Consider the following 15,187-nt stretch of genomic DNA (forward strand, 5'->3'; position numbering starts at 1 on the left):
TGTTGCATGAGTGAAATTCAAATATTCAATCAGCTACTGCCACGCAGTGTCACAGACTTGATTTGCTTGGAAAGACTGTGTAGTCTTTTTACAGCAAGTTTGTGACCTAAAGGTTTCCTTTTTGCAGAGGGAGGGAATATTATGGATGTGGAAAACTGTAATCTATCTCAGCAGGTCTTAAACATTGCATTTGTGTACAGTGAAGCCAGTTTCCTTCTCCCTCACAGCACAATGGGTGAATTATGAAACAGTTTCCGAATCACTAGAAGGTAAAGATGTGGCTTCTCTAAAATTGAGGCCATCAAGCTGCGATGAGCTGAGATATACGCACTGCAGCAGCAGATATTTTCTTTTTGCCGCAAGCTGCTGGCAAGCAGTGCCTTGGTGTAACTCAGCTTTTTGTTCCTGTCTAAGATAAAAGCCGAGCTGTGGGCCTCGCAATAAATTTTAACCCCTCTAGCCTCCAGCATCTCTGCGATGATCCGTCACGATAATCTGAAATCCACAACCAGTTGCTTTTGTTGCATCAAGTGCTCTGGAAAACTAAGCCTCGCCTCCTTGCAGAAGCTGATTCTTCATGGAGGTTTTACTTTGTAGTTTCAAGAAATAGGGTGAGTTGTGTACACAGAGGAGCAGCTGCAAAAGGCTCCTTCACGCCCCCTCTGAATGGTTCAGGCACAAGGAGACGATTTCCATATCAAAGTGTGTGGTTTATTGAAGCTGACGTGGAGGCCTGATGCGATTAGTGTGGTGTAAAAGTGTCACTTCAGAAGCACTGTATCTGTCTAACGTGGCATTATGCAAGTATCCTGTGGAAAAGTCAAGTAATTGAATTTATTTTTCCAAACACAAAGCACGGCTGAGGTGAAGGGCAACTTATTTTTTTCTGAGCTTTAGATGTTAAGTAAATATCACAGAGGCTTGACTTTTTGGATATTTCCTTCAAGCTTCAAACAGCATCTTTCTTGAAAATCCCCAACCAATCAAAAGATGTGCCAAAGCGCAGATATCACATGACCACATGACCTGACCTGTCAAAGAGAAAGTGTACTATACCCACAGTATTCTAAAAGGACAGGGAAGAGGGAGACTGCTCCTTTGTCCAGTGATCTCTTGGTGAAATCGTACTTTCCTGACCGTGTTTTCTGTCCCATCTTAGCTGCTAAAAAGACGCAGTGGCTGGAGAAGGAGGAGAAGGCACGGCAGCTGAGGGAGCAGCAGCTGGAGGGACGCCGCAGGAAGCTTGAGGAACAACGGATCAAGGCGGAAAAACGGCGAGCCGCCCTGGAAGAGAGACAGAAACAGAAACTGGAGAAGAATAAAGTATGTTTGGATAAAAATGCTAGCTAATAATCCATTAAATATGTGATGGTGTTGTACTTTTGAATTGATACCCAGAGGTGAAATGTTAATGCCCTGCCTCACCGGAATGGCAGCTGAACAGGGTCAGTTACAGATGAGGGGCTTTAGGATTTTTCTCAAGGACGCCTAGTCCAGGCTGAGTGCTTGAATCCAGGTTTTCAGCTGAAGGATGCACCATGCACTCACTTCTTGATATTGTCTTCGATGCATTAAACATTAGGATAACTGATATCTGTCCCATCTTTTATCCTTTTCAGGAGCGCTATGAGGCTGCCATCCACAGGTCAACCAAGAAGACGTGGGCAGAAATCCGTCAGCAGAGATGGTCCTGGGCCGGTGCGCTAAGCCAGAACTCCAGCCAGAAAGAAGGTGAGTAAAATGATCCGATCTGGATACAAATCCTCCTAAAATAATACCCAAAGGACTCACTTGTAATCATTAAATCTGTGCGATGTATGACCAGTGGCTATAGATTCTGTCTGTTGAGGTTTTTATTCATCATTATTGGCTCTTGAGTTTCAGTGCCATTAGCCTCTCAAGTCATTAGAGGAAAATTATTTTAGCCTCAGTCTGCTGTCATGTAGCTCACTGTTATGTTTGATGTGTGCATTCCTTACTTTAATAGAAACACCTCTGACATGAAAAGCAGACCTGATATCGCTATTTTCTCTTTAAATGATTGACTTGCTTCAGCTGCCAAATGTCTTTGCAGGATTCTTTTTTCTTTAAAGGGAGATTTGGTTTGTCCATCCGTTGTGCTGCCACAAGGATTAATTTTTAGTGATTTAAATCATTGACTAATGCCTCATTTTTCTAATTAGTCAGTAAAATGTCAGAAAATGTTCAGAAAATTGAGAAAAATGTCATTTCAGTTTTCCCAAATCCAACGTGATTGCCTCTAATTGCTTGGTTTATCCAAAAACCCCAAAACTTTAACTAAATGTAGAAAATCCTCACATTGAGACACTGAGACCAGCAAATGTTTTTGCTTAAGAAAAACGATTATAAAACGAATCTGATTAATTGTTTTAATATCTTTGGTTTGTGGGCAAAACAAGACATTTGAGGATGTCACCAAGGGCTTTTGGAAACACTGATCAACAGTTATCACCATTTTCTGACATTTTATAGGACAAATAATTAATTAATTAATTTAATAATAATAATGAAACTAATAATTAGCTGTGGCTCAATTGAAATGTTTAAATAGATCTGAAGTATTGCAGCCTGTAAATAGTGTGTAATCATCTTGTTTAGGTGAATTATTTTGTTTGCTTTTCAGCAACAGAGATGGTTGAGTCAGGTGCACAGTGTTTTATGCTCACTGCTGGGATTGGCATAAGATGTTGGCAGGTGCACAGTCGGGAATGCTGCCCAAACAGATTTGGAAAGCACCTGAGGTTTTATTTTGTCATATTTTAGTCTGATGTGCCTTTGCTGCATCAGTCACACTCCTCCCTCCACCTTAACACACCATTTCCTCTGATGTGTTAGCCACTGCAGCTCTGTCCGAGCACGCTGTTTGCCTCTTAAACATTACTTCAGGGTCATTAGCTCCTGATCATGACCAGACTGTATTGATCGCACAAAGTGAAAATGTATTCAGCTGCTTTATTGCTACTGTTGCAGTAAGCAGGGTTCTATCGACTATTGGAAAACTGAATAAAGCTAAATTTGAACTGTTAAATGTCCTGACAGTCCAACAGCCTATGAGATCCATGCACTGCAGTGACTGCAGAGGCAGTACTGTAAAAATGATGTTTTAACAGTGCAGTGCCTCTCCCTTTGTGCCCTTGTCCCGACTTGTAGCTCTAAATCTGAAGAGCCCCAGAGTTCACTCTTATGTCGTGTAATCTCCTCTGCCATATGCCAGGGGAATTATTGACTCTCTAATCAATCTCTCACTTCCTTCCTCCCTCACCAGCCTGCTGTCTGTCTGTCTGTCAGATGATGGAAGTAAACAAGCGTAAAAAGGCTGCAGTGGAAGGGCTCAGAGTTTGGGATGTTATTTAGGAAAAGTGCACAACTTGGCCTCTGTCAAAAGAGCATACTGCCTCATCCACTATTTGAATAGACAAGGCCTGCTTTAATACTCTACCTCCATTACCATAATGTTCTCTGAATCATGTCTGACGACATTTGGGTAAAGAGCAGAGTGTTAGTTTGATTGCAGTGTATTAAAGGGATATAGCACTGGGATAGATGCAAGCATTGCACATGAATGGTCTCAAGGATTCAAGGTTTTGCCCTTTTCTGAAGTGCCAGTTCACGTCATCAACTTTGAATGAGTATACGTTTCCCAGCAGCCTCTTTTCCATCACTTGTTTGGTTGTTATGCTCATTGTGAGGCATCTTTTCTTGTTCGTTGCTTGAGTTAGTAGCTTTGAAAGCTGTTTTTTAAAGGATCTTCCTGAGTGTTGTTTACATGTTTTTTGGAATTGGTGTAATTCTCATGTAGCGATAAATCTTTTAAAGGGACAGTTCACCCCCCAAGTCAAAATACATATTTTTCTCCTGGCTTGTAGTGCTATTTATCTGTCTAGATTGTTTTGGTACGAGCTGCTGGGTTTTGGAGATATCAGCCGTAGAGATGTCTGCCTTCTCTTCAGTATAATGGAACTAAATGGCACCTTGTGGTGCTCAGAGCATAATACATTTGAACAATTCAAAACCAGTGTCTCTTTCCAGAAATCATAACACAGATACTCAAGATAATCCACAGACTATTTTGTGTGCACTTTCATATAGGAACTACTTTCTCTCTATGGTAAAATCCACTGAAACGACTTTCTTCCTGTAGTAGAATCTATTGAAACTATTTTCTTTCTACTAGAAAGAAAATAGTTCCTACATCAAGCTGCTCACAAGAAGGTCTGTGGATTATTTTGAGTTGTGATTTCTAAAAAGAGACACTGGTGTTAAATTTTTCAACTGTATTATTTTGGTGCTTTGAGCACCCCAAGCTGAGTGATATTTAATTCCATTATATTGCAGAGAAGGCAGACATCTTCTACAGCTGGTATCTCCAAAACTCAGCAGCTCAGACTAAAACTATCTATGTGGATAAATAGTACTACAGGCTGTGGGCAAATCATTTTGATTTTGGACTGAACTGTCCTTTTCATCTCTAATCTGGAATTTTGAAAGGGAACCTCAAAGGGTCATTTCAGCTAAATCACAAAAAAAAGCAAACTTATTTTCACATTTACCTCACTGGAGTTGAGCAGATTTTTTTGTGCTTACAGTACTAAAAAATTATGACATTTAAAATATTCATTAGTACAAATCATGTCCCAATTACTCTGGATAATCCACAAACCTTCCTGCCAGCAGTTTTTAACAGACCTACTTCTTTAGCAAAAAAAAATAGTGGAAACTGTTAACCGTGCAGTCTGGGGATTATCCAGAGTAATGGGGACACTGACTGTTTCTGGAAAATGATGTTGTTGATGAACATTTAAAGGTCAATTTCAATGCTGTAAGCACCAAGAACTACTTTCCAATCACCTCAGTTGTACTGAGGCTGTTCCAAAAATCTCAGGGACAAATATCTTACTTGTCTATGATTTATTATAGTATACCTCAAAAACATGGCAAATAAAAGCAAAAATATCCACATTGCTAAATAGGACTGGGTAACGTACTCAATATCTTAAGGCAGAGGTGCTCAATTTTTTCTCAGTCAAGGATCCTTTCTAAGATAGAAAACAGACACTGCTACTTATTTATGTGAAAGATCAACAGACAGAGACAAGAATGTATTAGAAAGACATGTATTAAAAAAAATTTGCACCGTGCCAACACAGAATACAACGCAACATATATACACACATATCAAGAAAGTGTGTTTCACTCTTAGTGCTTACATGTATAAAAATGTTGATTCTGATTACTTTACATGGAAAACATTAGGATATATATGATTTAAGTGATAGAAAATATGAAGAAAGGCCTGATAAAAATGATAATATGCCTAGCCTGGGACTTGAATTTGATAGGCCTATAAAATTGGTTGTGAAAAGCTAATAGTTATGTGTGTAAATTAATGAATCTGAAAACTTTTCACGGACCCCCTGGCAGAGTGCCACGAACGCTTGGGGGTCCCTGGACTGCTACTTGAGAACCACCATTTTAAGGTAATGACCAAAATAACCCATTATTAAGTAGAACCAAAACTTCTCCAGTCAAATGATACCTGATTTTGTTACTTATTGTACCCAGATCTAGAAAAAAATGACTATTTGTATTATTTTTGTTTTGCTCACAGCTAATCACCACAAGCATTCTTTGATTTAATGCAGCATTTGATCGGCCAAGATGCCACCAAAATGGCCAGTGATCGCCAGTGATTATTTCAGGAATGCTTCCATTCAAATGATGGGTATGAAATGAAGTAGCAAAAAAGGTATCAAATGAAGTACTCTGTTGGTATTGGTGTCACTTTAAGGGTATGGTATTGGTACTGGTTTTGTAAATTTTTTAAATAATACCCAGTCCTAATGCAAATGTATATGCAAATGCAAAATCTATGTTTTGCACCATAGATGCCTGCCTACACACCCAAAGGCTAGCTGAAGTGAACATATGGTGTGCTGTGTGTGTGCATGTACCGTAAAGCAGTGGATGTTATTATAAACACGGTCAGCACATGTGAATTTGCTTTAATGGGGGTCTGCTCACGTTACCAACCCGTTACTTCACAGTGTGTGGGTGTATGTTTGTAGAGGAATCATCCGAGCGTTAACACATGACGCCACAGAAGTTCCCATTCTTCCTCTCAACCATGTGACCTGTGTGAACATCTGTGTGGCGCTCTCTTGGCTTCTTAGGCAGATGCTCTGTGTCAACGGTCAACCTGCCCAAACACGTGGACTCTGTTATAAACAAGCGACTGTCCAAGTCCTCCGCCACGCTCTGGAACTCCCCCAGCAGAAGTAAGACCACATCTGGAATGCCCCTCCCTCCCGTTTAACTGTGTCCATCACTCTGCCGCCGCCAACACCTCCGAACCCGTCAATCATTGTCCTCTATTTTTTTTTTTTCAGTTCTTCCCCTTTCTGATTTCAGTCCCTCTCTTGTGCTTGATGGTTGACAGCTGACCCATTTCCATCTTCCAAAACCACTGAGTTCTTTTGTTCCGTTACTCTCCAGAATTTGGGTCGGGTTTTGTTTGACATGCTCTGCATGCTTGTATTTTAACGGGATAGTTTGTATTATTTAATGTGGGATTGTATGTACTTAACAATAGTCAGTGTATTAGCTATAGTCGGTGGCGTTTGGCATGCCTCCAGTTTGGAAAAGCAGAGAAGAGTACTAGCAGAGAGTCTAAGCAATGCACAGCTGTCCTTTAGCCACTTAAATAACAGTACACCTGAAAAAATATATCACTTTAAGTGTATGCTATATTTCGATTATTTTCAATGTTTTACCTAACCGACAGAAAGTCTTCTCCAGTGGGGAAACCACTGTTCTATAAACCCAGTATAACTCTCAAAACCAACCAAACTTCATGGATGGAATCTGTAATTTTACCTCACAGAACACAGGAGTTGCTGGTCTACCGCTGCCTCGGTCTGGTAGTCAGTTGTGTGACTTTGTTGAATGCAAACTGTCTTTTTAACACACAGAAGTCGCACAATAATACAAACAAACTAACTGATTGAGGCAGAAGTAGACCAGCATCTCCTATTTTCTGCGAGGTAAAAATATGGATTTCATCCATGGAGTTTGGTTGGTTTGGAAAGAGTGATATGTAGCTTACAAAACAACGGTATCCTGACAGAAAAGGGTGTTTGACAGCAAGGTAAAGCGGTTTAAATATCCTAAATATAGAGTATGCTTAAACTGATGTAGGTGTTTTTAAAGATGGACCTTTTTAAGTGGTTAAAATATGTTTTGTTGTGGACCTTGTCCACAGTAGTACACTGCTTAGCCTCCAACACCGTTACTCCTGCTGCTTCTCCAAACTGGAGGTGTGCTGACTAACATCTACTGTAGGTAATACACCGACTGTAAACAAGTACCTCATAAAACCCCACTTCAAATAATGCAAACTATCCCTTTAAAGTGGATTATGTTCAGTGTTCATACTTTGTTTTGCTGTCTTTTTTACTCTCCTTTGGTTGGTTCATTGTGTGGTGGTCATTTCATGTGGTTGCAAAGTCCAGTGGATCCTTCAGTTCTCATTTTCATCATCACAACTGGATATGGGATGTCTTGCATATTGTCTTAAATGCTTTATTGATGATTTGAGGTGGGCGTGGTGTATAAATGACAATATTTCCTTGAATCGATTTTTCTTCATGCTTCAGATGAGTGCTGCTCTTTTTTTTATAGGTGTAAAGTTAATCAGGTCACTCCTGCTGAGAAGGAGAAACTTCTGAGTTTGAAAAAAAGTAAACTTCAGTGAGTGAGTCAGTGAGTCAGCATTTTTCAGGAGATAATATATTCTGAAAACTCCCCCAGAGCAGGTACTGTTCCTCTGCTCTGCTGGAAAAAATAGATAGGTAGCTACCACATCCCTCTTGTTGCCTTCCTCTCTACCCCAACACAATTACACGGCCTGTCTGTGAACATCCACTGTAGCATCCTCCTCATCCTCCACCTTACAGCCATAGAGGAAGGTGTCTTCCCCAAAATAAATACCGATGAGTCTCCACTCTTCTTCTTCTCTGCTTGTATGCTCAAGGCTGTGGTTATAAATAACTGACTCACCGTCTAGACAAGCCTTTCAAATAACTCTCCCTCTCTTGGGTGGTACCACTACAGCCCAAGGTTATAGGAGACAGTTTAACTGAGCTCATTTTCTTCCTCTTATAATCGCTTTGGGTGGTGCTGAGGTGTGTTATTGGGGTTTTGCGTATTTGATTGGGTCTTTATAGCTTGCAGGGATATTTCTACATGTGAGCCATAACCTGAATAACTGTTTTCATTTCCCTTTGGTGACAAATTTTAGGCTTAAGGTATGGTGTTTGGGTCATGAAGGAGAGAAGACTGATTTTTAAATAGACCTAAGTTCCTGTAATGTTTCAGGTTTTGGAGTGATGTACTTACAGAAAAGTTCTGGTTCAACTGAGGACATCATTTTAAGGCATATCTTTGAAGTTAAAAGAATAGTTAGGATTATTTGATGCAGGGTTGTATGAGGATCCAAAGTAAGTGTATTATCTACAGAAAGTGGTGGATTGGCATGCCCCAAGTTAAGTAGCTTAAAAAGGGCTCACCTAAGAAAAAAAATCAATATCAGTTTAAGAGTATGTTATATTTAGAATATTTTCACCACTTTACCTTGCCATCAGACAACCTGCTCTAAAGGGAAACCACAGTGGCACAAGCCAAATATTGCTCTCCCCAAACCAAACAAACTCCAAAGGCAAAATCAGCAATTTCACCTCACAGAGAGATTCAGGTGGACAACTTCATCGATCTGTTAGTGTGTTTGTGTTTTAAATGGGTAGGGAGGATTCCTCAAAGTCACACAATAGCACAAACAAACAGGCAGCGGTAGATGGCCAACTCCTGTCCTCTGTGAGGTAAAATTGCTGAATTTGTCTGTGGAGTTTGGTAGCTTTGGATGGGGCAGTATTTGGCTTATATAGCAGTGGTTTCCCATCACAAAAGGCTGTCTGATGGCAAATTAAAGCTGAAGATGGTATACACTTAAAGTGGTATTGATTTTTTTTATGTGGGTAAAATACCTTTTGTTGTTGACCCTGTCCACAGCAGTTTATTACTTAGCTTCAGTGCTGGTACTTCTCTCTGTTTGTCCAAACTGGGGATGTGTCACCTGCCATCTACTGCAGCTAATACACTGACTGATACCTACCTCAGACAACCCCACTTCAAATAATCCAAACTGCCCCCTTAATAGAAAAACACGCATTTATCAGTCTGTTTCTCCTACCTGCAGCCCGTGGCCTTGCACTGAGTCCATGGGAGAGCAGCATAGTCGACAGGCTGATGACGCCGACGCTGTCTTTCCTTGCCAGGAGCCGCAGTGCTGCCAGTGTCCTCCACAATGGCAAAGATGGTCGTAAGTTAAAATTTAAAAACTGGATTAACATTAGCTGCTGTCTGACAGAAAATCCATTAAATTATGCTGCTGTTGTATGAATGCTTACAAGCTTTAATTGTTGATAGTTATTGATCCTTAGTTCCTGATTTAAATGAGTGTTGTCCTTATTTTAGTGTTTTATGTTTTAATGTTGTATGAAAATTTAAGTTGTTCATTTCTCTTCTCCTCAGACTCTCCTCTCTGCCCCCGTTCGGCCTCAGCCAGTCCCCTCACCCTGTGCGCCCACCAGCCCCACCACCGCTGCTCTGACCGCTGGAGAGTGACGTCCAGCACACCAGACATCACCCAGCGCCAGCACAGACGGAGCTCCACACCCGTAAGTCTGCCTAATTAGCTTTATGCCCTGTGGTCGTCTGCTGCTGACAGTCAAGTGTTATAGTGTCACAATCTTCAGACAGTTACAACAGGGCAGAGATGTAAAAGTAAGCTGTTTCCCTGAATCAGACCATAACTAAACAGCCGTGAAATTTACAACAGCTGATTCTGTTTGTACGAGTGGATTTGATATTCACCCGAACCTGACTGACAATTTTACAGCGAGATTGTTGGATGGAGCTGCCAATAGAGCAAATCATGGCCCCTGACCAGACTTCCTCTTTTCCTGCACGTTTGCTGAAAGATTGAACATGTGTTAACCCTTGTCTTTAAATTATTTTGACACAGATGGATAAAAACAAGAAGGAAAAGAAAGACAAGGAACGGGAGAATGAGAAGGAGAGAAGTGCCCTCAGTAAAGAGAAGGTGCTTAAGAAGAGACAGTCTCTACCCAGCATGAGACACAGACCTGATCCAAGGTAAAGCAAAGTTTATTTCTACTTCTTTTTACTTCCAAATTGCAGTTAGTTTAAAATCTTATAAAACATATTAACATAGAAGCATTTTATTGGCTTTTTAGGAACACACAAAAACAACCACAAGAAGAAAATATAAATAAATTAAATAAAATGTACGGACAGACAGTTGCACAAAGTTAAGACACAAATCTTTTCTCATTGTGAGGGGCTACATTGCCAAAAATACATACAAGATTATAAATAAATGGAACACTGTTGAACTTAGTAAGGTCTCAGAGTTTTCTCAGACTTGTCAGAGGAGCCACATCTAGTGAATCTCAGTTTCCCAAGTCTGTGGTCACGAAATACTTCCCTCAGCATCTCCAGCTCCAGCTCAGTGTATGAGGACTTTTTCCAGTGAAGAAGGACTAATCTCCCTGCCAACAAAGTAACAAATGTAGTTATTTTGAGATTGTGCCAGAGAGATTATTATTGTTCTCTACTGTTATGCCAAAAACTAGCTATCACAGGATCAGGTTGAATGACCTTTTTGAAAATATCTGACAGTGTTTTAAAGATTGAACCACGATAAGATGTGGGAACATTTCAGAATATTTATTTTATTTGTATTTTAAAAATTGGGAAAAAAAAATGCAGTTACCCTTTTCCGTATGTGTGTCATGTTTGCCAGTTGAATTCCGTTTAAGTTTATTCACAAAACAGTTTATTATACAAGTACAGTCATTGGAGACATGTGAAATGGAACACCCTGATAAGCTATCTGGAACTTGAAAAATATGAGCCCAGACACTAAGCAAATAGTTTAGTCATTTATTTTGTCTACCAGACATAAGATTATGATAATTGATTGTCTGTTTACATGTTTAACAAAACCTATGATCCGTTACCACTGCTGATGTTAGGCAATGACCTTTTTACCCCTTGGATGAGAATTCAGTCATTTCCCTCCTGACCTGAACTGCAGTCATTTGTCATTTGATTTAATGTAACTCTCAATTTCCCACCCGTTTCAAGAACCACCAAGGATTGATGTTATTAGGGCTACAACTTACAATTCTTTCATATTGAGTTTATCGACAGGACAACTATTTTGAAACTCTATTAATCGCTTCACTAATTTTTCAAGTAAAAATTTCAAATTTTCTCTGGTAAAGAGTTGTTGTTCTCTCTTTTGTTGATTGAATATTTTTGGACTCTTGGTTTACCAAAATAAGAAATTTGAAGATCCCATCTTGGATTCGGGGAAATGATAATAATTGTTGTATGTATTTGACATGTTATATGTGTACAATGGTGATCAATTCTGGAAATAAAGGGCAGATCAATCAATCATGGAAAATCTTGTGAAAGCTCCAACTGAAAAATGCACCATAAACACCATATAAAGTATATAATATCAAACAACCATCTCCATTTCAAAAAAATATTATTTTACACTACAAACTCCAAGAACCTTTTTGATATTCAGACACATGATAATCTGCTTTTTTGATATTTATGCAGACATGATCACAAAAATCATGTTGTAAACAAGGTTAACCTTAAATCCCCTTGACCCACTGTTTGTTTCTGGTCAACGGCAGGGTTATCCAGAGCGACCGTGTTTACGTCTGCTTGTTAACGACTTCATATTTTATGCTCTGTTTGAGCCGAGGCACTGACTGAAAGATCCTACAATGAGTGGTCGCTTCCTCTCTTATCCCCAGGCCACTGAAATAAATGACATCCATGACAGAGGGGATGAATAGGAGGAAAAAAGTTCTTATGACTCAACAAAAAGGCAAGAAAGAGCTTGGCTGTTAGCTGTCAGTGGCGTCAGTGCCAGAGGCCTAGAGGAAAAAAAAAAACATCTTCTTCAGCATAATGGATTTCCCCTCCAAGTGTTGCATTGCCTGTGTATAGCCGGGATGCTGACCGATAATGCACTTTAAGGATGATGCAATGTTTGAGTGCTTTGTCTGCTGTGAACCTGTTTGCTGAAGTCAGGTTTTTTCAGGACATGTGGCATTTTAACAAAACAGATATTCCAGCCCAGATCTGTGAAAATGCATTAGAGAATAACTGACATAATTTTCCATCAATTCTGTATTTTTTGACCCTGTATTTTCCTTTCATGCAGTCCCAGTCCTTTATCAAGACAACGGCCGTCATCCCCGGCCACGCCTAAGGGCAGGACTGCCTCTCCCAGTCCTGCTGCCTCCCCCAGGCCTCCATCTGCACGTGGAAGCCCATCGACTCCTAAAGGTCGGCCCAAAAGAGCCAGAACCCCTGCCAGGATAGACCACCGCACCTCCTCACCTGCCCCCCTCGAGAGAGTGAAGGAGCCTCGCAGGCCCGCCACCCCAGAGGAGCGAAAGAGTGAGTACAAAAAAAAACCCTGCTTTAATGGGGATTATATCTATATTTCTTTCCCGTGCTAATATGCTAAAACCTAACCTGCACTCTGCTGAGTTGTGGTTATGGCATTCATTAAACAGCAGCTGGAGTTGGTTGAGTTTGATGACATGTTGAAGCGGCTTGTACACAACCCAAAACGTGTCTGATCTCATGTGGTGTGAGACTGTACCTCATTACCTGGGAGACATCAGGCCAGAGGACAGAACTAACAAATCAACTTCGAAAACCTCCTGAAGCCAGAAATGGTGGATGGTGTGGCACAAGAGGAGAAACCTCACCCAGTTAAAAAAAAAAAAAAAGATTTAAAACTATGAAATGTGGAATTGTGTAGTAAGCATAAAATGTGAAAGCAAGGCAAAACATGTTTTTGCCTTTTAAGAATCTAAAATAGAAGACGGTGTGCAAGAGTCGCTTGTTTGCTTTATATTGTTGACCCACAATCTTCTCTTCTTCTGTTTTCCTACAAGTGAGCAAAAGTTTTTTTTTCCTCTTTGATATTTTAATTTCCTCAAAGTAGCCACCTTTTGCTTTCATGACAGTTTGGACACTGTTGGTATAATCTGAACCATTTCTTATTTCAAAAAAAAAAAAAAAAAAAGAAGTGTGTCCAAACCTTTGACTGGTACTGAACGTATGGAACAGTGACAACCGGTTATCAAGTGATTGAGGTTCCATGATAAGCTCATGTGATGACAACTGAGCAAACTCCATCTGCTGAAGAAGACCATAAAAAGTGGTTGAAAGCTGTGGAACAACCTAGTAGTAGACCTTGGGCAAGCATTATTTTTGGAGAACAGTACAAAAAACTGCACAAGCAAGTCAAGTCAGATTTTACTTACATAGACCAATATCACAAATCACACTTTGCCTCAGGAGCTTTGACAATCCATACAGTGTACAACACTCCCTCACCTGTAGACCCTCGATCGGGGAAGGAATAACTCCCCAAAATAACCCCCCAACAAACTTTTAACAGGAAAAGACAAACAGATGTGCAATAGATGTCTCATAGACAGACCAGAACAGCAAAATAGAGCCTTTGATGACATTTTAAAATTATGAAAAATATGTACGAAATATGAATCCAGGAGGACATTGAACAACTTTAGGTGTTGCCAGTGGGGCCTGAACCATATGACCTCCTCTTCACCATGGAGACCTAGAAGAGGACGGGCCACAAAAAAGAGAGAAAGATGGCTAGAAAGACAGGGAGGAGGAGAAACAGTTTGGAGGCATGTGGGAAATAATCTGCATTTTGTTGCAATTTCTCATCACAGTGATCAGCTGTCCGATTTGCACAGTCCTACTGAGGGATACAGAACATCTGGATTTTTGGTAGCTTCCCTCCACAGCTGAGTCATCACACATTTTTTTAATACATATATTCCCAAAGAGTTCTCCACTGTCTGGTTTGGTTTGTTCCAGGCCAGAAGAATGAATCTAATGGAAACAGTGAAGAAGCCTTTGGAAATTCTGTATTCCTTTCAAGAAGATTACCATCAGGCTTAATTAGCCGTGAAAACAAAGGGAATAAATTTAGTGAGCCACACACAGTTCCATGGTCTGTGTCTGCTCACATACAGCACTAAGAGGCTGCACTAATCAGCCTTAATTATGTAATTACAAAGTTCGTAGGCTGATGCTACGGCTGTTTACAATTTCCAGTTGCTGAGGACAAAATGTTTCACAGTGCATGTGAGGCTGCAGTTGAATGTTACTAATAATGATTGATAGACACAACTTTAAAAGTCATTACTTGTAAAGAAGTTTAATAATTTAATTACATTAAAGGTTTTGTTAACTTACACAGCACACAATTTGTGGGTTTATTGTTTCTTCTATAACACTCATTTTCCTTGTTTTAGGTTCCCCTCTGGTCCCCGCTATCGCAGCATCCTCAGCCGCTGCCTCACTTAATGCATCGAGCACGCCAGTTACAACCATGGCAGCCTCGCCGTCACCTGAGCCGCTCCATTCAGCTCCATCTGTCCCTGCTGCATCACCTGCACCCTCCCCGTCAGGCAAGCCGATGGCAGGCACCAACGACCCAGAGGAGGCGGCTCGCATCCTGGCAGAGAAACGCCGACAGGCCCGAGAGCAGAGGGAGAGGGAGGAGCAGGAGCGCCGTGAACAGGAGGAGAAGGAGAGGTCAGAGTTTTGATAAACCTCAAAACACAACCAGAGGGGGTCAGCACTTGCATCATCAAAGATCTGTGAAGGTCTTGCACTGTGCAAGAGAAAAAAAGGGAATTTAAACACGTCTGTGGTGAATTAGAGGAATTCCCGAGCTGTTCCCACTCTGGGGTTTGGTCTTTTAACTACCAATTAGCCTACTTTCTTTTTACCCGTCAGCTGTCTCAAGAATGTACAGAAGGTCATATAGGGACAAGAGAGGAACCATTATTAAAATGCACATTTGCCAAGTTACCCTCTGATTAGGGCTACACAATTAATCAAAACATTATAGAATTTGCAATATGACCAATGGCATCATAATGAGGTACTGTGGTGTTGCAGAGATGCACTGACCTACAAATCTTGTTCTCCAGATGCAAGAAAA

The 15,187-nt window shown here is 40.5% G+C and overlaps 1 protein-coding gene across 1 annotated transcript in view; it reads left to right on the forward strand.

Moving 5' to 3' along the window:
- map7d1a (MAP7 domain containing 1a) overlaps positions 1-15,187 on the forward strand; it is a 63,210-nt gene that overhangs the window by 35,532 nt on the left and 12,491 nt on the right. The window contains exons 4-11 of the mRNA XM_084727067.1: positions 1,160-1,323; positions 1,620-1,731; positions 6,192-6,296; positions 9,272-9,394; positions 9,607-9,752; positions 10,100-10,230; positions 12,350-12,588; positions 14,493-14,775. Of these exons, the coding sequence (XP_084583193.1) occupies positions 1,160-1,323; positions 1,620-1,731; positions 6,192-6,296; positions 9,272-9,394; positions 9,607-9,752; positions 10,100-10,230; positions 12,350-12,588; positions 14,493-14,775 (1,303 nt within the window). The remainder of the gene's footprint in view (positions 1-1,159; positions 1,324-1,619; positions 1,732-6,191; positions 6,297-9,271; positions 9,395-9,606; positions 9,753-10,099; positions 10,231-12,349; positions 12,589-14,492; positions 14,776-15,187) is intronic.

The sequence above is a fragment of the Lutjanus erythropterus genome, chromosome 9 (genome assembly GCF_056507025.1).
Source record: "Lutjanus erythropterus isolate fLutEry1 chromosome 9, fLutEry1.hap2, whole genome shotgun sequence".
Taxonomy (NCBI): Eukaryota; Metazoa; Chordata; class Actinopteri; order Lutjaniformes; family Lutjanidae; genus Lutjanus; species Lutjanus erythropterus.